The sequence below is a fragment of the Lissotriton vulgaris genome, chromosome 5 (assembly GCF_964263255.1).
Source record: "Lissotriton vulgaris chromosome 5, aLisVul1.2, whole genome shotgun sequence".
Classification (NCBI taxonomy): Eukaryota; Metazoa; Chordata; class Amphibia; order Caudata; family Salamandridae; genus Lissotriton; species Lissotriton vulgaris.
In genome coordinates, this window is record NC_141693.1 from 1,572,343,508 (window position 1) to 1,572,369,127 (window position 25,620).

General features: G+C 45.8%; 1 protein-coding gene across 1 annotated transcript in view; it reads left to right on the forward strand.

Annotated features, from left to right (window-relative positions):
* Positions 1-25,620, forward strand: part of LRP10 (LDL receptor related protein 10) — a 296,483-nt gene that overhangs the window by 114,459 nt on the left and 156,404 nt on the right. The window contains exon 6 of the mRNA XM_086923655.1: positions 22,305-23,310. Coding sequence (XP_086779781.1) covers positions 22,305-23,310 — 1,006 coding nt within the window. The remainder of the gene's footprint in view (positions 1-22,304; positions 23,311-25,620) is intronic.

Genomic DNA, 25,620 nt, shown 5'->3' on the forward strand with positions numbered 1-25,620 from the left:
AATACATCAGTCCATCCATCACCTCTCTCATCCATCCACCCACCGACTCATCCACCCCCCCATCGATCCATCCACCATTTCACTGATTCATCCACCCCTCCACTCATGCATCCATCCTCTCTCCCACCATCCATCCACCCGTTCACTCATCCATCCCCTCACTCATCCATCCACCCCCCCACCCATACATCCACCATGTCACCCTCACATCCACCATTCCACCCATCACCCCACCCATACATCCACCACTCTATCCATACATCTCTGAACACCGACACTTCGGTGCCCACACAAAGATCCTCATGAGTTGAGGACCGCAGACCAGAGCCCACCTTCGCGATTCATGGCCCAAACCCGGATTGCAACCCCTCCCTCCATTCCCAAAATAACTGAAGGACTCCCGCCCCCCCCCTCACTCCCACCCCCCTTGAAAGGTTGGGGGCCTGTGTCAGAGCCCACCCTGCCCGTGCCTCGAAACCTCTCTGGAAACCTTCTCTCCCTTCTGTGAAGAGCGACCTCTCCCAGGAGGGGGTTAATTCACAGAGTCGACAGCTTCAGCGGGAGGTAAAGGGTCTCCTCTGCCAAAACTGAAAGCGTGTCTGTTTGTTTGCTTTCGTTTTTAGCAGAGGAGACCCTTGCCTGGCACAGCTGTCAACTCCGTGAATTGGCCCCCTCCTGGGAGAATCACCCAGACAAAGGGAAGACCGGAGTGGAGCCCGCGCCCCCCCTGGGATGGTGCCGCGGCCCCCCAGGGGGGCGCGCCCCACAGATTGAAGAACCCTGCTTTAACCCAACCATTAAGAGTAGCAGGCATCAACACCTGGGGTGATTTGTTCATGGACGGTATACTACTGCCTTGGGACTACTTAATAAATAAGGTGGGGCCAAATTTATCCAGATTTAAATTTATACAAATTTCAAGCTGGTCCACAGCATATAATACACAGACATCCCGAAATAGCAGATTACCTATTGGAGTCATCAGCGATTTAGTAACGTGTCTGCTAGACAGCCCCCCTGCAAAAAAAGAAGTTACTTTGTGGTACAAGAAGATAATGGAGGAAATAGATGGTAACTTCTGCCTCCCAGTAACACTATGGGCCGACGCATTGCCGGATGTTGACTTGGAGGAGCTTTGGTTAGCTTCATGTGAAACACTGTGGGACCTGGTGAAGCCAGCATGGCTGCGTCGTAATCACATCTTCACTATCCACAGGGCCTATTATTCTCCTTTGAGACTGTCAAAATTTTCATCGACAGGCCCGGTTTCGTGCCCAAGATGTCAGATGGTCGAAGCATCTGATATTCATATGTTTTTTGAATGCCCAGAAATTACATCATACTGGGAGTCAATAGGAAACGATCTATCCCTGGCCTTGGGTTCTCATCTTTCTATAGATCTTGCTCTTGTCATTTTTGGCCTGAAGAACAAAATACGGAACGCAGCTTCAAACCTCATTTTTTTACTCCATCTTGGCAGCCCGGAGAGAAATCTGTAGACATTGGAAGGATGCCCAGCCTCCTACAATTCAAGAATGGCGAACCTCGGTGCTTCAGATCTCTAAATTAGATCTAGCTAGAGGTGGAAATATAAGTTGTGGGGCTTTTTGGTTACAGTTGGCACGGTCACATTGAGCCTGGGGTTTTTTTTTTATTTATTTATTTTTTTTTTCCCCAGGAGTCCTATGATTAATGCGAGCATTTCCAGCCATTGTTTTTAATAAGGAACAAATGGGGCTACGGTGTCACGGGCACTATCTTCCAACGAATAGCCCTATATGGGAATTTCCAGGTCTGTGTGAATGTACTGATGGGATTTGGTCTCTACTGCCCCCAATTAAGATTTCCCTCCCAGCTTACGCTGAGACGGTATTGAAGCACAGCCGGTTCTTCCTATCTCTGTGGCATATTCTGGTTTGGATAGATTGGAGCTATGCACGCAAATGAGGATAAAAAAAAAAAAAAAAAAATTATGCAAATGGCAACAACAAAGCAGTGTGGCCTATTCCATAATCGCTCCAGTAAAAATATACACGTTCATTTACTACATTAGAACGCTCAACTGTTTACAAACCCACTGCTGAGAAATCGACACACAAACGTGATTTTTTTAAAATAAACAATATAACCAGGAGCATGTCATATTACAATCCTTTAATATGGAATCTTACAATATTCCATCTTTCAAGCAGTGTCTTTTTATCAGCCCCTTATCAAAAAGACTAACAATAATGACACGTGGAGTGACACAGTCCAGTTGCAAATTCTTAATTTATTAGTACTCATAATGGATATAATTTAGTCGGTCCTGCCAACGCATTTTGTCCTTTCGGACTTCAGCAGGTTTTCAATTATAGCGCAACAATCCATATACTCCGACACTGTTTGAAACATTAGTGTAACACTGTGTTTTATGATCCTATGATGGTATCAAAATATAAATAAATCCTCTTTGTAATTTCACATGTGTAGCACCATCTTTTCACAAAATTTTCAATCCTCCCTGTAGGATTTGTATCACCAGAACGCCAACAGAATAACAGCCACCATTTTGGAAGACAGTGAGAGAAGGATCATTGGAGGCATACTCTTTTAATGGTGTTACACATGTGAAATTACAAAGAAGAGTTGTTTTCACAAGGAGTGTGTTGCCCCAAACTCAGCATCTTGTTTGCTGGAGCAATGGTCCTATTGTTCCCTCCCGCTGTTCCACTACTTGTTGCTAATCAGTAATTCAGGTCCTACAGAGGATTAACTCCAGAAACAGATTCTCTCCCCTCATTCTTTGTTCCCATTTTATTCATGTTATTTGGGCTAAAGCTTATCTTTCAGAAGCCTGCCCAAGGTCACACATAGTAACTAACAGATATGTGTGACCCAACTTCAATTACTTTTTCTCCTAAACCTGGAATCTGAGTTGTCTCCTTTTCACTATAGTTTCATCTCCTGTGCTTCCCTGAACATTCAGAAATGCTGTCTAAGTGGGAGCTGTCCATGGCACTGCCAGGTCTGCTGATTATTCCACTTCTTCCTCCTTACCAGACATAAAACAATTCTTAAGCAGTATCTTCTGTCTGTCAAGGTGATTGGAGGTGGGGCATTCCCATTCGGGTGCTCTCTTTTCCATCACTCAAGCGTCTCTTCGGGTTCCTTGTCTTCCTCCGGATCAGAGTTGAACCATTAAGCCACCCTCATTCCTCCATTGGAGACAGGAAGTGTGGTTTCTTCCCTTCTGATATTACACTCAAGTGTGCAGAGAAAGACATATTGTATTAAAGGTCCCATTTTCGGAAAAGGCCTTTTATCTACTCGAGTTGCAGCACTGCTGCTGAACAACCCTGGTGAAGTCTGTAAACATAATCCTGGCTTCCTCTGCTTACCCACACCCTCTCCTTGCCTTTAGGATTTTGTTGCTGCTGTCATTGACTGAGCATGCTAGGATGGTCTTTGGGCATGTGTGAACCTGGAATGGTGGCACTTGTCATGTATGTGCCCTCTACACCAAATACAATGTTGAGACCCCATGACTTCAATACTGCCAGAATCGAGTGTTCCACCAGGTGTTCCTTGCACTCATTCAAGCACCCCCACTAATCGCATATTGTTGTACCTCAAATGCCCTTCTGCATCTTCAACTTTGTCAAAGACTGCAATTTGTCTCACTCATGGACATGAGGTCAGAAGCCTTTACATCTGTTTGTTGGTTCACAGCAGACCTTGTGCCTCTTGCTGCCATTAAGGCCCCCTGCGCGTGGTTCCGGCCCCCTTTCTGAAGCGGAACCTGGGCCTGACTGTCTCCACATGTATAGCAGGCTTATATGGAAGGCATATTTTTCCATTTTGTTTTGCTTCTGTTTTTATTCTGAATTTTTAAGGTCCGTCTTCTTTAAGACCCCTCCTACACTGTGGCAGTGTCCACAGGTCAATTGCTAATATATGGGCTGTTGTCTTTCGTTGGAAGCGAGGGAACCCACTTGCAAAGCTGGAGTACTCCCTGCTTCGAACCACCAGTGACGATGCCTTGCCAACTTGCTTCCTATGACTTGCTCCTTGACAGTCTCTTTTGCTCCCTTTCCAGTTTAATTAGCCCACCCCCTAACTTTTATCCCCCATAGACCACTCAAAAGAGGGGCCCAGATTACTTTAGGTTTTGCCTCCCAAAGAGCTCCCTGCTGCACGTTAGGCCCCAAGGCCTGTCAGTCCCACTACCCACATCTCAAAACGGGCCCAGTTGCAGCCTAACTCTACCCAGCAAAGCTTTGTTTGGATTACATCCCAAGTCGCTGCAGTCTCCGGAGTTTGGACAGCTCAGGTACCTGGCTTCTTGGATACTTTATGATGTGGAGACCAGCTAGTTCTGTACAAGGGAAAGGGTGATAGATGCCACACCTTTGCACCACTCCTATGGGAGTGTTGAAGGGACCCCCCTTTTTTAAATATAACCCTCATCCACTCTAATAGTCACATGCTTCATCAACTGATTCACCCTGACTCTTAAAGGTCAGGGTGGGCTTGATCATGTTCCAGGGAGCTCTTAAGAAGATAGTGAAATAGGGAGCGTACTTTAAAGAGACATTTGTGATCCACTGCCAAGGTATCCCTTTATTTGCGGGGTTCATGGGAAAGAATAAAACTTATATTTTGTTAGGGCTTTTAAGGATGTAATGGTTCTATGACCCTAAATCCCCAAAATGTTTCAGACCTATACTAACGGCCTGTAAAGGTCCTGGGATTTTGTCAGGGTGGGCTCATGCTCGTATCACTCCCCCAATGACTTATTTATGTGTTGCGTCACCGGGGGAGTGAAAGGAGTCGGCCATCACACTAGTAGTTAATAGGTTTTCAGGGATCACCTTTAAGGTCCCCTCTGAGTTCATGTATTCATAAATCCATCACTGGAATTCATGTGGGTTTATTAGTACTAGATGTTTGATACCGAACATCTTTGATTTTAGTAAAGTCATCATGTAGCTGGGGAACTAGTTTTTGTTCAGTGCCCAGCACATGTACTTAAAATGGCTTCCCTGGTCACTTGTACTAGCAGTAATTCAGCTGGCCAGCACAGGGGCATAAATGCTCATGCTGAGATGTCCACACATGTAGAATAGTACACCCTGCATTAGGGCTGTAAGGCCTGCTGTACGGTTGGGGTACCTATCCTGCATGCAGTGTCTGCAGGCTTGGCACACAGGGCTATGTGCATGTTGTATTTTCGCTTTCGTATGTACCAAAACACGCAGCCTGCAAAGGCAGTCTGTGTGCATTAGGTGAGGGATCCCTTAGGGTGGCACAAGCCATGCTGCATCCCTTAGAAACCTTCTTTAGCCTCCTTGGGAATTGAAGGTAGACATCTCGTCCGCCTTGCTGCGCTAGCGCTCGAACTTAAAATCTGAAAAATTGCGACTGGTTGTTTTTACTGAACTGAATGAACTTGCTTTTAAACTAATTTCTGGGAACTGACTGTTCTACATACCTCGCGGCCCTTGCTCGCTGACTTCCCGGTCCACGGCAGCTGTTTGTGCTGGTTGAGTGGAGGGAGATTGTAGAGCCCTGCACTTCCTGGTTGGGCTATTGCGGGCGGCCATCTTGGTAGGTTGACGCTCCAGCTCTCCAAGCGTCCTAATCTACTTCTTGGAGGATGCCGCTAACGCGCAGCGGGCGCGCCAAAGGCAAGCCAGTCTGCGCCCGGCCGGGTCCAGGAGCCATAAAACCTGGCCCTTGCTCTGGAATTCTACTAACCTACAGCTCATCTCGCCTACATGAGTTGAGACCAGAAGGTAATTTGGAATGCCGCCACACTCTAAACCCCGCAAAGCTCCCTTTTTACTGCTGTCACTGCCACCATCACTGTAAGCCATTAGCTCACATAGATCCGGAACTTTCGGCCACTAGACTACGAAACATGTCTCTCTTGAACTGCAGGTCATTGCCAAAACACTGCACTGAAATAGCATTATTGATAGAAGAACATAAATTAGATGTTCTGTTTTTAACTGAGACATGGCTACAGACTGGGAATAACCCAGATATTATTCAGGCCCTCCCCTTAGGCTATGACATATGTAGAACTGACCGCATCTTTGGTAGAGGTGGAGGCTTAGCAATTATCTATAAGGATATATACAAGTACCGATCTTTACCATCTATGCTTGATGATTGTGAAAGCATGGCTTTCTCGATAGAATTTATGCCCACCAGCACTTTTACCAGTTTGCTGATCTACCGCCCCCCAGAAGCCCTAAAACAATTCATTCCTAAGCTCATTGATCTGTCTGCAGACTCGGCTTCGGCGAACTTTACAGTGTTGGGGGACCTTATTATACATTTAGATGATCTATCCAATCCCACAGCTAGCGGTCTTCTATCAAGCCTTCAGGCGATTGACCTTCATCAAAAAGGCCTCCTCCCGACACATGATAAAGGACACCTCTTGGACCCAGTCTTTAGTAATCTAGACAATTTGAGTACTGGGATCCTCATCTCACTCCCTTGGTCGGATCACTACTTAATCCCTCTACTCTGGGTCACGAAGACTGCCTTGCCAGTCCAGAATCAAACCGCTCCTTGGGGTAGGAAATGGTCTAGACTTCCCTTGGCGGAATGGAAGACAGCTCTTGAGGCCTCAAAACCTCTAAAGGGAATCACTACTGATGAGGCAAAGAATAACTTTTGTTGGATTCAGGACTCTCTTGATGTAATTCTTCCTAAAACTCTCATCCTAACTAAAAATAGGAAAAACACTGCCTCATGGTTTTCTCCTAAATTAAGAGCGTTAAAACAATCCTGCCGAAGATTAGAAAGGGGCTGGAGACAGGACCCCTCACAGCATAGGAAGGATGATTATAGGAAAGCTATTAGGCTGTACAAAACCGAGATTAAAACTACACCAGCCCATTTTTATGAGACTAAAATCAGCACAGCTGCTAATTCTCCCAAAGATCTTTCGGATAGCAACATCACTCATTACCCCTCCTCAAAAGCCCATACCGAGGTAAGGAGCATTGACACGCTGTAACAATCTAGCGGTATTCTTCCATCCAAAAAATCCAAGCTATCTATACAGCTTTCCCCCTTAATCCACCTGACCCTGCGGAAACTGAGACAGGTGGACTTGTCCCTGTCTTGGAACAATTTCATCTTATGGATATAGTCACATTAGATCTGGTAATTTCTAAGGTGTCCTCGGGCTCCCCACTGGACCCTACCCCACCTCAACATCTTATTGCGATCATAGAATCCGTTCGCACAACGGTCCTTGATGTCTTGAACCGCTCAATTATATCTAGCACGGTCCCCTCCTATTGGATATGTGCGATGGTTAGGGCTCTCTTGAAGAAGCCAAGCTTGGATCAATCCAATCTATCCAATTACCGCCCAATCTCTCTTCTGCCCTGGCTGAGCAAATTGTTGGAAAAACATATTAACAACATTTTGGTCAATCATTTAGAAACCAACAATCTGCTGGATAATTCACAAACAGGCTTTCACCCCCAACATGGTACAGAAACTGCGCTGTTGATGGTAACAGAAGAGGCAAGTAAGCTGGTGGATGAGGGAGGAGTGGCTGCCATCCTCCTTTTAGACCTCAGTGCCGCGTTCGACACGGTCAACCATACCATCTTGACCCACCGACTCAAGAATATTGGTGTGTTGGGCGCTACACTGGCATGGTATTCATCCTTCCTCAGTAACAGCTGTTTTCAGGTCTTCGAGGGAGATGTGGTGTCCTAAAGACTATCTCTGAGCTGTGGGGTTCCGCAGGGCTCGACCTTGAGCCCGACGCTCTTTAATATCTACATGAGGCCTGTGGCAGGGGTCGTCCATCCATTTGTTATTAAGATCGTCCGCTATGCAGATGATACCCAGCTAGTGGTGTCTTTACACCACGATGAGGGTTCATCTAGCACCCTGGGCCCTTTCCTTGAGGCAGTGGCCAGATGGATGGAGCTCTCCTACCTTCACCTCAATGGGGACAAAACGGAGATTATGCTGTTGGGGAAGTCATCACCTACTACCTCTGTCTCCCTGTGGCCGTCATGCCAGGGTCCTGCACCACCCCCGAAGCCACAGATAAAGAGCCTTGGTATGTGGCGTGATAGCTCCCTTAATTTTGCGTATCAAGCGACTGCACTTTCATCAATCTGTTACGGATTGATGAGAATGCTTCTCAAAATTATTCCCCTCCTTCCCTTCCAGGCGAGAAGGATAATGGTTCAAGCACTAATATTGTCCCGCCTGGACTATGGGAATATTTTGTACCTGGGAGCTCCCCAGGCCACAATAAATAAATTGCAAGTGATCCAGAACTGTGCTGCACGGATGCACCTTCAGATCCCACGATGGCAATCTGCAAGACCAGCACTGAGACAGTTACACTGGCTACCGATCTCTGCCAGGATACAGTTTAAAGCTATGTGTCTGGCACATAAGGCCATATGGCAGACCGGTCCACCTATCTTACATCCACTAATAACACCATAATCTCCCGCATAGAACTTTACACTCTAGCTCTCTACATCTGGCCACCACCAAGGAAGGTGAGATGGGGCGGACGCTCCTTCTCATTTACTGCTGCAAAGTTGTGTAACTCCCTCCCCCAGGCCATGCGGGGGGAACAACAATCTGTTGGTCTTCCGTAACCTTTTAAAAAACCACCTGTTTGGAATGCTTGCATAGCTCTGCGGACTGGCCCTACTCTACTCTGCTCTTCTTTTCTTCAGCGCTACGAGGCCTCCGGGCAGTTAGGCGCTATAGAAATACTTTTCCTATCCTATCCTATCCTTCCTTGCAGTAGGTACCTGGGGTACCACCTACTAGGGACTTACAGGGGGTTCCTTACGGTATTGCCAATTGGGAAAACAATTGTACAGTTTTGGGAAAGATTTGCCACTTATTAGCAGTATTCCAGTGCACTTCTGTCAAAATTGCATCAATTACCAGGCTAAAAGTGGCGGGACCATGTAAAAATCGCCACTTTTTCTACAAGCGACAAGGCACTTGTTAGGAGTAACCCCATCCAACAAACTGTGAAACTGAGATAAGGCAACCTCATTAGAGTTCGAGCCAAAGCTTTGCAAAAGCAAGCAAACATCCTTCTGTGCAATAAAGCCATAGAAAAATGTACTCTTCCACAGAGAAACCAAGGTCTGTACTCCCGCTTCTTCTTGGTGAGAAAGAAAGGTCCCAATGCAGAATTCAGACCTATACTGGATTTAAGATTGTTGAACAGATTTATTCGCAAGGAGAAGTTTCGGATGTTAGCGCTCCATCAAATATTCCCCCAGTTACATCAGGGGGACTGGATGTGTTCCATCGACCTGAAGGACACATATTTTCATGTTCCAATCTCAAAAAGACATCGCAAATTTCTCAGGTTTCAAGTGTCTGTTTATCACTACCAGTATGCAGTTCTTCCATTCGGGCTCAAGTCAGCTCCCCGAACGTTCTCAAAGTGTATGGCGGTGGTTGCTGCCTTACTTCGGAAACAGAGGATTTTCATATACCCTTACTTGGACGACTGGCTCCTGAAAAGTTCGTCCCAATCTCTTCTGGAAGATCATCTTTCAATATGCCTTCATCTCATGCACAAATTGGGTCTTCAGGACAATTTCAAGAAATCGATAATGAACCCAACCCAGCAAATCCACTACCTGGGAGCTCTCCTGGACACAGAAAAAGAAAACATGTGTCCTTCGGAGGAGAGGTGGTTATCAATCGGGTCAAAATGTCAGCTTCTTCGTCAATCCACTTGCCCGACAGTTCGTCAAGTATCCTCTCTCCTGGGATCAATGGCATCGTGCATCTTCATAGTTCTAAACGCAAGATCGCACATGCGTCCTCTGCAACAGTATTTAGAGGATCAGTGGAGACAGAGGACGGGGTGCTGGGAAGATCGAATTCTCCTTCACCAGTCCGCCAAAGATTCCATCCTGTGGTAGATGAAGAGATCACACTTAGTACAAAGAGTGCCATTTCCTCAAGATCCTCTGACTCAAACTCTGATCCCGGACGCCTCTCTCCAGGGTTGGGGTGCTCATATGGGCCCTCTGCAAGTACAAGGGCTATGGTCAGAATTCGAGAGAGGCTATCACATCAACCTGCTGGAGCTAAGAGCGGTTCATCTGGCTCTCCAGTCCCTATTTCCATCATTCCAGTCTCTGTCCCTCCTGGTGCAAACAGACAATATAACTACAATGTATTATTTAAACAAGCAGGGGGGTTCCAGGACTCTGTCCATGGAAGCCCAGACCATCTGGAATTGGCTACTGGTGAGAGACTTGTCTAACAGCAGTGCATCTGCCCGGGTCCCTCAACTCGCAGGCGGCTTTCCTCAGCAGGGACTTAGTCGAGGCTCACAATTGGGTCCTCAACGAGGAAGTCGCAAACAATATTTTCCACGCATGGGGAACACCAGATATCGATCTGTTCACAGACGCGGGAAACGCAAAATGCCCCGTCTTCGCGTCCAGGTTTCTCCAGGTCGGGTCTCAGGGAAATGCCCTTTTGATAGGCTGGTGTCAGAACTTACTGTACGCTTTTCCACCGACCCCCGTTGATACCAACAGTAATAAACAGGATGTACAAAACCAATTCCAGGATGATTCTGATTGCCCCTGAGTGGCCACGCCAATGGTGGTTTCCATATCTCCTTCAATTGTCGGAAGTGCCACACAGGAGGTTGCCGTGTCGCCCGGATGTTCTGCCAAAACAGAAGGGGAGAGTGTTCCACCCCAACCTGTCCTTCCTACGCCTGGCAGCATGGCTCCTGAAGTCATCCAATATGGACACTTGCAGATGAATCCAGACTGTATGCATATCCTTAAGGAGGTGAAGCATCCTTCCACAAGGAAATCGTATGGATTGAAATGGAAGCGATTTTTTTTCTGTGGTGTGAGAACAATGGTTTTGATCCTATCCATGGTTAGGAACAGGTGATTCTGCCTTATCTCTTACATTTAGCAAGGTCTGGTCTTCAATTTAGCTCTATTAAAGTCCACCTTGCAGCGATGACGGCAGACAGGAAATCACCTACTCTGTAGTGAAGGATTTTCTGGAAGGTTTAAGAAAGGTGTATCCGCCAGTCAGGTCACCTTCCCCACCTTGGGAGCTTAATGTGGTGCTAACTAAGTTAATGGGTGCTCCTTTTGAACCTTTACATAAGGCTTCTTTGCAACACTTAACTTGGATGGTAGCGTTCCTTGTAGCCATTACTTCTACTCGTAGAGTGAGCGAGATCCAGGCTCTGTGTTGCAAAGAACCGTTCACTGTGTTCCATGCTAATAGAGTGGTACTCAGGACGCATCGTGCTTTTCGGCCCAAGGTAGTGTCAGATTTTCACATAAATCTGACTATAACCGTGCCAACTCTTTTCCCAAATCCTAACAATCCTCCTGAAAGAGCTCTTCACTCTTTAGATCTTAAGAGAGTTCTTAAGTTTTATCTGGACAGAACAAAGACTTTGAGACAGTCAGACCGTTTGTTCATTAACTATGGTCCTGTTAATACGGGCTCTGCAGCTTCCAAGAGGTCCATATCTAGATGGATTGTGTCTTGTATTGTCCTAGCATATCAGTTGGCAAACAGGTCTTTGTTAGGAAGACTCATTCTACGAGAGGGAAAGCTTCCACCACAGCTCTCCTTAGAAATGTTTCCATGGCGGAAATCTGTAAGGCAGCTACTTGGCGTTCAGTACATACCTTTACTCGCCATTACTGCATTGACTCAGACACACAGTCTGATGCACAGGTTGGACAAGCATCGCTCAGGAATTTATTCGCTAATTCTAGCTGAGATCTGTGTGTTAAAGCTGTTGTTATTCCTTTTTTCTGTTTGCCCGCGTCTTGTGGAACTAGTGCTGAATGGACGTCCAATGGTCGTGCGCAGCACTGGGGAGGTAGTGCTGCCGTCGGCTAATGTACCGAGGCAGCACTTAAGGGGTTAATGAGTATCCCCTGGAAGAGAAGGATTAGTTACTTACCTGTAATCCTAGTTCTTTTCCGAGGGTATACTCCTTAAAGTCATAAGCACCCTCCCGCCTCCCCGGGTGAGCAGTAGCATTATGGTTTAATATGTTTGTTTTGATTTTATATATGCAGATACCTGCAAGGTTTACTGTACCGTACAAAAGAACTGACCTAACTGTCACCTGTGGGGCATGATGGGAGCAGAGTTCCCCCTGGAGGCCTTAACCCCTCCCCTGCTGGTGACTGAACCACTCCGTCATCAGCCGTGGTCGAACTGTGCTGATGATGGAGCGGTTCCGTCATGGCCCGCTCGGCACGCCTGCGCGCCGCGACCGCGGCTGGTGACGGAACGGTTCCGTCACCAGCATGGGTGCGCCGCGCGCCCCCCCGCCCCCTTAGCACTGCGGCGGAATAGCCGCCGCAGTGAAGGGGTTAAAGACAAAGTGTTAAGATTCTCTGAGGCCTTAACCCTTTCGATGCTGATGACTAGCTCAGCTCGTCATCAGCCACGGGTGGCGTGTGCTGATGACGAGCTGAGCTCGTCATGTATCGCGATAATTTCAAAAATGCAGCACAGCACAAAAATCACCGCAGCAGCGATGCGGTTAAAGGCGAGGTGCCAGTCTGATTTTCTGTACAGGGATGTTATTTCTTTATGCAGCCTACATAGGCTAATTGCCTTTTATTACAGTTTCTTTGATGAAAATAAAAGGTTTTTTCTTTCTGTGGAATGCATTTTAGCTCCTGCCTTTTTCTTGCATTGTTTTCTATGGTTTATTTTCATTTTGCAGAAAATATGTAATTATGGCTTGTATTAGCCTATAGGTTATGGTTGGGCTGCATATTATTAGTGTATACGTGTATAATTTATTTAGTACTATGTACTCTTATTATATATTTACACATATATATGTATTTAGTTATGTGTTCCGGGTTCCCGCTCATGGGTGGAGATTATTCAGTGCTTATGACTTTAAAGAGTATACCCCTGGAAGAGAACTAGGATTACAGGTAAGCAACTAATCCTTACCCACGCACTCATCACCAGCAAACTAGACTATGGCAAGTTACTCTACCCGGCGTCACCCAAAAACAACTCCAGAATCTACAAACGTTCAAAACACCGCCACCCGACTGGTCTCGTCATCCCCCGCCGCAGCTACATCACACAACACCTCCGACAACTCCACTGGCTCCCGGTCAACAAGAGAATTCCCTTCAAGCTCCTCACACAGGTCTACAAATCTCTCCACAACATAGGACAAGCATACCTGAACCTCAGCCTCGCATTTTATGTTCCCGCCGTATAACTCCGTTCTGCTCACCGCGACCAAGTCTTTCTCCAGGATCCACAAGACCAGAACCTGAGGAAGTTCCTACTCGTACCTAGCCGCCAAGACCTAGAATAGCCTGCCCCTCCACCTCTGGGAATCCGCATTGCTGACCCAATTCAAGAAGGACCTCAAGACCTGGCTGTTCGAATGATCCTCCACACCCAGGACCAGAAGCCCCCCTAACCCTCCCCAAGAGCTTCGAGACCCTCACGGGTGAGTAGCTGCGCTTTATAAATCCCTTATTGATTGATTTATTGATTTAGAGAGGTGGAAGCCCCACTCAAATGCTATCCATATCAGGGTGACCCACAAAAGTCACTAAATAAACCTGTCTAGCCCTCTGGTAGCATAAAATGTAATAAATAAAATGACAAAAATCCAATCCATAGAACCGGAGATGATAGTTTTTAAAGTTCTAAGTGGAAATAGTGCTAAAAAGCACAAAGCACCACTCATAGTTATCTGGTCACGCTGGACTGGGGGAATGTAAGTTCAGGCGGACCGCGATGGAGCGCAAATCACATACAAGGATCAAGTTCGTCTCACTGAAGAGTTATCCTTTCAAGTCTGTGCAAAGAGTGCCGTTCGCAAGGGCAGGGCTGAGTGCAAAGTTGTCTGTGTGAGGGGCAGGTGAGACGTTGCCGATGGTCGCTGCTGCTGGCTGTTGTTTTGGGTGGACGATTCTCCTCCCAAAGAGGTCACTTTGCAGTCGTGAGGAACTGAAAATGTATGTATTTTCACCTTTTCTTCAGGAGGAATACACTCTGATGCCAGCCAAAGGTCCATGACCTGGGCGGCACCTTTTGGGGATCAGATTCACTCTAGAAGAGGCCAGCCACAGGGCTCAGACGGGTTCAGTTGATGCAGTCCAGCCCGACATAAGCGGTCAGCCAATTGATACTTGCCGTCACTTCTCGAGAGCCTGGGTTCAAGACAAGCAGGTCCATTCTACCACCTTCTAAAAGCAAGGCACTAAGTCTTTTTAATCTTCCATAGGTCCAGGAGTGTTCTGATGAGAGGTTGTGACGATTCCACTTTAATCCCCTGTGCCAACCTGTGAGTGGGCAGTGTCCCCTTTGTCTACACATCACCCTAGCCTGGGTTTGAAACCAAACTTCCTAAGGTAACAAAGGATGGTCAGGCCTATGTGTGTACTGCATTTGTCAGTGGCACAGCAGACCGTAGTCAGACATCAGGATGGTGGTGGCCAAGCCCTGAGGCTGCCCTTTGAAGCCCGGGAAGGCTGAGCACTTCCCCTAGGAAATGTGTCTCAGGAGAGCAACACCCTGCCTCTAGCACAAGGCCCGTTTGTCTCCATGTCTGGGACGAATACACTAAATACCACAGGAGAGCCATTCAGTCATTTGGTATAAGCAGAAGAATGCCAAATTTCTAAAAGTGTCATTTTCAGAATAGTAACTTGAAATCCGACTTTGTAATTAAGAGGATTTTAATTACTTTGTTTTTGAGTGTAAACTTCATATCTCTATTTGGTCCTAACTTGAAGTTCTCTATTATGTGTAGTAAGGTAAGCCAGTGTTTATTAGACTATGGGAGGGATAGCCTTACATCAGTGAAAAACGACTTTAGGTTTCTCAGTCAGGACATGTCAAACTTAAATCCACATATCTTACTTTTTAAATTCCATGCACCCTGCTCTATGCATCTTTAGGGCCGACCTTAAAGGTAACTTATAAGTATTAACAATCATTTGCAATGCAACAGGTCTCGCATTTACACAAGTTTGAGCTATTGGCATTGTAAATGACCATGCATTTTATTTATGTTTGGGGTTTTGAAACCTAAATAGAATGCATTGTCATTTACAATGCCAATAGCTTAAACTCGCCTAAACGAGACACTTGTTGCATTGCAAATGCTTTATTTTGTTAAGCACGGGGAGATTAAGTGATTTGTCCAGAATCACTGGCTCCACCCTTGCATTACCTTAAATGTAGTACCAACTGGACAATCCAGATTTACATCTCATGACCTACTGCATCCATGGCAAGGAGCCACAGCCCCTTATGGCCATGCTTGAATTCGGATCACCAGACAAATTTGAGAGTTTAACCAGATCCCTTCTCCCAAGAGTTCTAACAACGCATCTGCACTGCGACAGCATCGCCAAGTCGGTGGAGGTGAACAAATTGAAGACGAAGGTGGTGTTTCGCAATCCAAAAGATACTGCAATGTTGGTGTTCCACTTCTATAATAGTCTGCCTTTACTTCCCAACCACAGCTCCTGGGATGAGTTTTCTTTAGCACTTTATGACTGGAAAAGTGTGCTGGAGTTCGTATTTTGAACATGGCATTGCCTGTAATGAACATATAGAAATGATGAAAATGTGGTGGTCCTGATGTTCGAAGAAAATAAAGTGGATGTTGAGGCAGCAGTAAAGAAAATAGCCAATTATTTATAGATACATCTGATTGAAGAGCAGACTCTAGAAAATGCTGGGGCTGCATAAATGAACAATTCCTGTGGCTTTGCATACATTATTTGGTTAACAGTACAGTAGGATAGAGCCACTGAGACACAAATTCCAATTCACATCAATAATCCAAGAAACAGTTCAGTTTGTTGTGTGTACTACCTAAAGGACCTTTCATAATACATACACTGCTGTCGTATCTGATCTTCTGTAACCTGCAAGGATGCCTCTCTTTCAGAAGGCTTCATCTCCTGTTTTCATGACCCAGTTTTTTTGCCTGTTACTGTTATTTCTTTGTAATTTTAAGTAAAACGCTCTGCCATCCTGTGCCGAGCGGCTAGATGTGCCAGATGAAGAAAAACTAAATAAATAGTCGCAGGAGTAAAATGTATACCTTAAGCCTTTGTGCCTTGCAAACCTTAAAATGAATTAAACTTGAGCAGCAGGTGCTGCGGCAGATATGTAGGAGGTGAAAAAAAGTAGCGTTGTTGCTGAGACTCGAACCCCGGACCCCAGATTTGAAGTCCACCGCCCTAACCATTAGGCTACATCCTCTTCCAGATTTATCACGAGATATGGGTCCTTTCCTTTAGGGGACTTTGAAGGCAATGTTGAGTTTTTCTTGTTCACAGGCAATGATGCACAATGCATTGCCCTTGGTTTAAAACCAGAGAAAGGAGGAAATGTGATTTGTAACAGGATTACAGACTTTGTGGCTAAGAACTATAGTTGCCGGGAGAGCTGCGAGGCGCTGCGCCGCAAAGGGGAGTGCTGCGAGGTACTGTACCGAGGAGGGCTGCGAGGCGCTGTGTTGAAGAGAGGAGGGCTGTGAGGCGGAGTGCCAGTGCCGAGAGGGTGGACTGAGGACGCACAGAGCCCCCTTTGTCCTTAACACGAAAGGTGACAGCAATGTTTGTGTGAGAGGGACAGGCGAGCTGTAACGGGGAAACTCTGGAGGGAGGGAAGTGGGGTGGCCAAGAACTATAGGTGCAGGGAGAGTTGCGAGGCGCTGTGCCTAAAAGGGGAGAGCAGCAAGGTGCTGTGCTGAGGAGGGTTGAGTGGTGCTGTGCCGCAGAGAGGAGGGCTGCGAGGCGCTGTGCCAAGAGGGTGGACTGAGAACACACAGAGCCCCCTCTGTCCTTCACACAAAAGTTGACCGCATTGTTTGTGTGTAGGGACAGGTGAGCAGTAACAGGGAGGGGTTCTCTATGAACGAGGGAGGGAAGTGGGGTGACCATGTACTCTAGGTGTAGGGAGAGCTGTGAGGCGCTGTGCCTAAAACGGGGGAGCTGCGAGGCGCTGTGCCTAAGAGAGGAGGGCTGCGAGGCACTGTGCCAGTGCCGAGAGGGTGGACTGAGGACACACAAATCCCTCTCTGACTTTTACACAAAAGGTGACATAATTGTTTTTGTGAGAGGGACAGGCGAGCAGTAACTGGGAGGGGTTCTCTATCAACTCGGAAGTGTGGTGGCCAAGAACTATAGGTGCAGGGAGAGCTGCGAAGCGCTGTGCTGAGGAGGGCTGAAAGGCGCTCTGCCGAAGAGAGGAAAGCTGCGAGGCGCTGTGCCTGTGCCAAGAGGGTGGACTGAGGACACACAGAGGCCCCTCTGTCCTTTACACAAAAGGTGACCACATTGTTTGTCTGAGAGGGACAGGCGTGCAGTAACTGGGAGGGGTTCACTATTAACTGGGAAGGGGGGGAAAGCTGCTTGGAGCAGCCTTTTTATTCTGGAGATGAGAAGACGTAATTGCTATCCTTGTTAGGCAGCGGCTCCAAAGTCTGTCGACGCGAAAGCAAATAATTTATTAAAATCTAAGACCAAGTTAAACGGTTTTTCTACACTTCACATCTTCTACGAAATAGGCATTTTTTTTTGACCCGTAAGAGGATTTTCGGGGCAGCAGAGCAAACCCACCAAGCAACTTGAGGGATCACAGGCCACTCGATTAACACTTATCCCATAGAGGTTCGGTTCCTGTTTTCTTGGAGGCATTATAGCACGCCCCTTTTCTCTCCTTACCCACGAGCAGTTTAAAAACTGAGCACGGTGCCACTTTAAGGACACTCTGCCCTGTTTCTTTTAAAAAGAAAAACTTTATCACAGAGCGTGGTGTCCTTAAAGCGGCGCGCTCCATGTTAAAGTTAAAAAAAAAATATATAAAGAACCTGAGCGCGGTGTCCTTAAAGTGGCGCCGCGCTCAGTTTTAATGTAAAAAAACAGAGGGCTGTGCCCCTGAAGTGGACTCCGCGCTCAACATGAATGGCTAAATATTAATAAAGTAAGCGCGGTGTCACCTAGCGGACGCCGCGCTCATTAAAGTAATAAAAATCGTACCATTTGGAGCGCATAGCGCTGCAGCAGCCATTGTGCCCATCAGTGTGTGTCCAGTTTTAAAATAGTGCTCACCCACCAGATAAATCCCAACATGTAACGCCGCAAGGAAACAATCCAGTCCGGGTGGGCGGGGCCTAAAGGAATCCGGGCGGTAACAAAAAAGCCTAATTTTCAATCGGTTGCCAGCGTTTACCATAAAAGATTATGCCAGCCAATGAGAATGATGGGCAGGGCTTCAAGCCCACTTCTGAAATCTCCTTGATTCCAAAAGCTCTCGCAGAGCGAGCAGCTCATACGCGCGGCAACGCAGGTCTGCGAGACCTACAAAGGACCGTTTAGGCCTGGCAGTAGGGATATTTTGCCATATCGGAATGGTAGTTTAAACCTACTGCACTGCAGTCTGCAGTTGCAGGCCTGAGAACTGTTTTTCAATGCTACTTTAGTGGGCTCCACATCTAGTGCTGCTGCCTACTAGTAGCATATAGTTTGCAGGATTGGAGTCAATGTACTGTCATTTACTAGGGACCTACAAGTAAATTAAATGTACCAATTGTTCTGTGTTCTAAAGAAAAAGCACTAACCCTTTACCCCTGTTTAGAAGGGGAAAAGTGTACAGTGTCCTAAAAGCCAACAAAAATTGATTCAGCTAAGGAAAGCAAAAAAGCAAAAAGGGTCAGGTCCTTATATACCCTGCACAGGTAGGGATTGTGCCTTCTTTACTAAAAAGGCATTTCTATATGCTGATGACCACCTTCTCACACTCACTAATCCCTTCATCCCGGCTTCATTGTTCACTACTGACCGCTTCTCCCTATTCTTTGGTTACATGATTATCCGGGAGAAAAGTGAAGCTCTTCCGTCGTTATTTCCAAGTGGGGATAATTACCCTGCTCAATTTAGTGTACTTGGGAATTTATCATGACAAAGGTTTAAGTGATGAGATCAGAGATGGCACAGACCGTCTTGGACTGAAAGTACAGGATGACTTTTGTGGGTGGACATTTGTAGACTGGTAATTATGGGTAAAAGTTCAGGTTTTTAAGATAAACATGGCAGCTATCTCAATTATGTATTTAGAATGTTAGCCATGGCTATCGCCAGAGAGCAATCTAGAGGGATATTCAAATGTACTTCAAAAATCTTATGTGAAGTCGGCAGAGACTAAAGCTTGAAAGCTCCAAACTCTATGCCTCCTTAACATTGGGTGGTCTCAGCATACCACATATGCTCTCCTGATTGTTAATAGACTTTCCCCTCAAACTAATATGGTTTGGGGAAAGGGAGCTAGTCCCAGATTGGATAACCATTGTAAACAAGTTCCAGGGTAAGGTAGACTTGTGTATCGGGGGTCTAGGAACTTAACAGGAGACTATAATCCTATACGAATGACTACCAGACGGAGCTGAAAAAACAAGGGGATAGAAGTACTGCTTAAAATCATTTCCGCAACTGGTGATTGTTCGGTGACGGTATTCCAAACCATCCCATTTTGCCCTTTGTGCCATTCTAGAAAGAGACTTGACATATGAAAAGGCCTCTTGTTTCGGCTATAATAGGAATAGTCCAGCCAAACTGACAGGCCAGGTTCCCATCAGATAGGAACATGAGTAATCCCAGACCAGTTTTGACCCACTTAGTTATCCTCAGGAAGGTATTGATTGAGTTCTGTGGCACGGTGAGTCTTAAGACCCACCTCTGGGCCAATTTATTGCAATTCATGCATCTAGTGAAAAATCAGCAAGTGATGGATATTTAGACAAGCCTAAATTAAAAGGTTTTCCATAATATATTAAAATCACAATATTACAACATTCACTAAAGTTTAATGTGTTCCGAGAAACAGAATGTGAGTGTTAACAATCACATTACTGACCTATTAACTGCCTATTATTGAAGACCGCAAATTAAAAAGAAAACCCTGATTATAATTGGATGATTGTACGGTCCAGATTGATGGGTAATCTCCATGTACCACAGCCCCTGTTTACATTATTTTGGCTCATTCTGCCCCATTTGCACATATACTGTAGTAAGTCATCGGCTAGGGCACATAGACCGCTACTCACCCTGAAGACAACCTGGGTCTCTTGAGCTTACATATTATGATCGATATCAAAGCTCGGAATCAGACCTTTTTATATAGGCGGTGCCACCAAAGTGTTAATACAGAACTGTAATAGGAAAAGATTTCTGTGGAACTCCATACATCAGAGAGTGGAAGGAGCGCTGCCTGAACACTCTCTGAAAGAAACCAAGAAATCCATTCCAACTCCACATCCTGAATTTTTATCAGTTGCGTTTTGGAATTTAAGACGGTCAAACACTGCTTATAAGTAGGATATTGCAAGTGCTGCAACCCAGTTGGATTCTGAAAGTAGAGGTCCTCCATAACAGCTGCTATGATGTATTCTGTACTGCAGGTTGGGCAGAATCCAACTTACAAATAACCCAAACACATTGAGGTAGCTTTTTCTGCACAAACGCCCACCACCCCTTTTTTCTGTGTGGTAGCCATCTCTGTTGGGAATGGGAGTCTCCAGATGCCTGAATGCACATACAACACTAGGCAAGCCCAAACTAGTCTGAGTGGACCAACAGGAGAAGAAGCCCAGGCATTGTGGAAGGTAATAGTAGGGGTTTTCTCCCAGAGGACTGGAGGAGCATTTGGGTATTTTAAACTTCAGATTCCTTGTGTCCTGAAGGCATGCAGTAGCATATTTTAATACCACTGGTGGCTAGATAAAAAAAAATAGCTTGGATACAGTAATCTTTGCTTTTATCCTGTATTCAAACTTCTGCATTGGTGAAAAGCGGAGTGTTCCAGAACATTGTCGGATGAGCCTGAAGCTTCCTCCATAGAATAACATTAAACATAGAGCTTAATGCTTTCTAGCACCTAGTGTGAAGAAGCTGTGAGCATGTTTGGGGATGGATCTCTGATCCAAAAGGTGCAAGGATTTCTGGTTTTCTATAGGTCCTATTTTAAAGTTTTCTACTTTTAGAAATTAGAGTACGGACTAGATATCCAATTTATTAAGTTATCTACTTTGTTACATTTATTTGTGAGCCTGTATGTTTGTCCAACTCTAGGAGAGTCTTTATTGCTCATCCTTTCTACCCTCCTAAAAGGGTAGCTGGTTCAGTTGAAGTGCAATAATAGTGTTGCTCAGACACTAGTAGTAAATGATAATACCCATATTAGTCATTGCACAGTGATCTCGGACTGCCCCACAACAATGTCTTACAGTGCATAACGAAGATACATGGAAATATGGATGGCAATATTGGTATTAATGGTTCCCCGGAAGGCTTCTTAAGCAACAGCTGCATGATTACTTTTAAACCCATATGTGTCCCTGTTGCCTAAGCTATTATGAAGGAACTCCTTTTATTTTTGTGTTTTTGTCTTTATCCAGATGAAAGCTAAATGAGTCCCACATTTAAGAGCATGGATTTCTTATGTGGAATAAGGCTTTGCGAAATTAGAAAATCTAGAAAGATGAGGTGTGCCTGGTCACTAGAGTTGTTATCCAGTGTATGGCGTACACACACATTTTTGCTCTCACTCTCTATTGCGCCCTCAACACTCTTTCTGTCTCATGCATGACAGAGTAATATGAGACACCTTAAGGTGGCTTCTCACTTTTCAAGTAGCCCATGGATAGTTATAAGTCAGATTCTTGGAGCTACCCTTTCGGCTGCTTCGCAGCAATACTGGTATGCTTGCCACTGGACAGGAGTCATTTAAAAACACACGTGCAGTCACATATGGTTTTGAGGAATCAGAGTATCCAGTAAATCTAAGGATGCCTGGAATAAATGTTAGAAAGGGAAAACTGGGCTGGAGAAGAGTGTAAGGTTGCTAAGAGACCAGACAGAATGAAAGCAGGAGAGAGAATGGGGGTGGAAACCAAAAAGTAGACCCACATAGGGCTGCACACCAGAGAGAAAGCAGGCTTAGCTTGGCTGCATGTAGTGAATCACTCCGGAGAATGTGGCCTGAGTGAGGAAAGCAAGAAAGCAGGCTCTGCTGGGAGAGGCGACTGCAAGGAAGAAAGTCCAATCAAAACCAATCTGGAGATGAGGATAGTAGTGGGTATGATACAGAGGGAGGAGGACTGCATAAAAGATAACTCAGTGCCTGAAGGTTAAGAAAAAGCAAGATAACACATTTGAGTGAGTATGCTGTATCTGTTCTGTCAAATCTTTTCTCATTACCTATCTTTGACTTTGCAGATCTGGTCCTGTGCCTGCAAGAGGAGTTCCAGTGCTTGAACCATAAGTGCATTCCACTGATTCGTCACTGCAATGGAGTGGATGACTGCGGTGACCTGTCAGACGAGGAAAGCTGTGGCCATGCCGTGGCACCGGAGCCACCACGCTGCAACATGACTCTGGATAACTTTTACAGTGTCTTCTCTACACCAGGCTACCTAAGCTACCCCTATCGTACACCAGGGCCCTACAGTTGTCGCTGGGTACTGGATCCGCATGACAGTCAGGGTCTAGTGCTCAATTTTGCTGTCTTGGAACTTGGACCGTTCGATGCGGTCTTGGTCTATGATGGGCCATTGGAGGATCCTGGTCACATGCTGCGCACCTTGGACTCACTGAGCAATGGCAAGCCTGTGACAGTGGAATCTTCTGGTAGTAAGATGCTGGTCATCTACCATACTGGATCCTCCAATCCTGGCCGTGGCTTTAATGCCACTTACCGTGTGCGTGGTTACTGCTTGCCTTGGGATCATCCCTGTGGTGCACCTGGTGTTGGAGGAGAAGGGGGCTGCTATTCAGATTCCCAACGCTGTGATGGCCTGTGGGACTGTGACAATGGTAAAGACGAGGCTTACTGTTCTGTCTGCTATAACCTTGATGTTACTGAAAACTGGGTCTCCCCACCGCCACAGCGCTTCCCATGCGGTGGTCGGGGTGGCACATGTTACACTTTGGCAGATCGCTGCAACTACCAGACATTCTGTGCCGATGGTAGCGATGAGCGGCACTGTTCCTCATGTCAGCCGGGCAACTTCCACTGTGACAATGATCGCTGTATCTATGAGACCTGGGTGTGCGATGGGCAGGCAGACTGCATGGATGGTAGCGACGAGCGCCATTGCTCCTATGCACTGCCACGTAAAGTGGTGACTGCTGCAGTGATTGGGAGTTTAATCTGCGGCCTTCTTCTGGTCATTGCTCTTGGATGTACTTGCAAGCTGTATGCCATCCGGACCCGTGACTACAGGTATGGTGTGATGGGGACATAAAGGAGGGATGAATCAGGACCAGATATATAATTCAAAATATTCTGAGGTTTAGTGTTAGTACACCTGCACTCAATAGAAAAGTATGGTGACCATTGCCAGGTTTTATTCTGTTGTCCCATAAATATCAAATGGGGCTAAATGGGTCCATGCCAGCATTTTTCTCAGCCCCCTATGAAAACATAGTGGTATAATACCTTCTCCATTAAGACCTAATATTGCATCTACCCACTGATCTCGCTCTAACCCCACCCCAGATTTCTTTGCAAGTGAACCATCTTTCCATAGAGGATTAAAAAATCTAGGCAAGGATTTCTCTCACATTTTCTTGTCCCACAGTGTCTTATTTGAACCACATCCCAGTGTAAGCCGGGTCTGGGTGCTTGGTGGACTAATGTGTCCACTGTAGTGGCATGTGGTCAACCTCATGGTCACAGGTTCAAATCCCGGCGGGTCCACTCAGCCTTTCATCCTTCTGAGGTCGTTTAAAATGAGTACCATTGAGTTGGGTAACAATAAACATCTGTGATTCAGTGCCAAGATACCCTTGGGTGAACATGCGCTTTACAAATACACGTTATGTTAATGCAATAAGTTAGCCCGAATATTCATCTAACTACCGTTGGTTAAAGATTTTCCACTGCTTATGGTGATTTTCTTACCCTACAACTAATGGCCTGCTAAAGTCAGTAGTGTTATGGCTTTGATTCCATTCTTCAGGCCACTTTGTGCTAGTTGTCAGGTAAAAGATCTTATGGGCATATGTTTAAAATTATTGTACCGTACGTCTTGCAGTTTGGTTATTGTTTTATCATATTTTTAAACCTTGCATTGTTAGACACATTTTTTTGAGTGAAAATGCAGTTTTCAAGGCTAAAATTATCCCATATTGTAGTAATAAAAAATTAGTATTTGCATCAAACCACAAACAACACCAACATGGAAGTAACCAGAAACCCAGAGAAATTAGATTTTAGGTAACTTTTAGGAAAAGGAAAACCCTGCTCTATGCTTTCCTTGGGTTGTTTAAGGAAGGGCTTGAAGTGGAGTGTTTTATATGCACCTGCCACCTGGCCTGTCTGATTCTCCGACCAGAAACAAAACCGCACTGTGCACCTGGGTCAAAGCAAGCAAGAAAACAGGCAGGGCAGGTCCTGCCCCATAAGGAAACGTCAAGCGTGTCACACCAGATAGTAGATGTGTTAAGCAATAGGACTGACATGCTAGAGTTTGTTCCCGGCTCCGGCATCTCACTTGCTGCTTTATTTGATCTTGACAACTTCATTTACTGAGAAACTTTCTAAAAAGTCAGCCACCAAGGAGCTCAAAGCCCTCTTAAATCTCCATCAAATTCTGTCCCCAGTTCAATCAGGCTTTAGTTATTACTATAGCAGTGAGGCAGCTTTGTCCTTCATTATATGCTTGTGATTGTATATCTGTTTACAGCATTTGACACAATGGTCCACTGGATGTGTCTATGGTTGTTAACTACTGTGGCAGGGGCCTCACAGAAAACATCAAGATGTGTCTGCTCCTTTTTAGACACCTGAGGTCTACAGGTTATATTAGGCCTCTGCATCACCAAAATCAGCAAACTAGACTGTGTGGACAGACATGGGTCTTCTGTGCCAGGATTTATCTTGAATTTGTACTTTGGTCCGCTTTTCAATCTCTTTAACCCCTTCAGTACTGTTGACAAAGCCAGCTCGTCATGGGCGTTACCTGCGCTACACGCATGACGAGCTGGCTTTGTCACGTAACGTGGGTTTTTTAAATTTTTAGCGCGCAGCGGGAAAACCGCTAGCGCGCATGCGGTTAAGGGAAAAACAAATGTGCATACAATCTTATGCTAATAACTCCCAAATTCTCTGCTGGGTCCTCCACATGTGTACACCTTCAGCAACTGTTAGGTTGACAATATCCAGGTCGGGAATTCAACTGTCTTCATCTTAATTTCAAAAAGATGATCATCTTTCGGCACAAATTGAGACACTTCTTACTCCATTGCTCGACCAAAAATCTTTTTACGTCTCCTCTCAAACAGCAGAGCAGGCCAAATCCCTTGACTTCATTTTTGATGCCAGTGCCTCCGTGGTGAAACAGGTTGGTGCAGCATTGAGCAGGTGTAATTTCCATCCCAAAAGAATCGGACTTGTTGTTCTGGTGCTATCAGAAATAAATCGGCGATTGAAGCTTTTATTCTGACTGGATTACTGCAGTGCCATGTATTCTGTACGCCCACATTGCCAACTGGTCAAGCTTCAAGGAACACAAAATGGTGACATTGGATC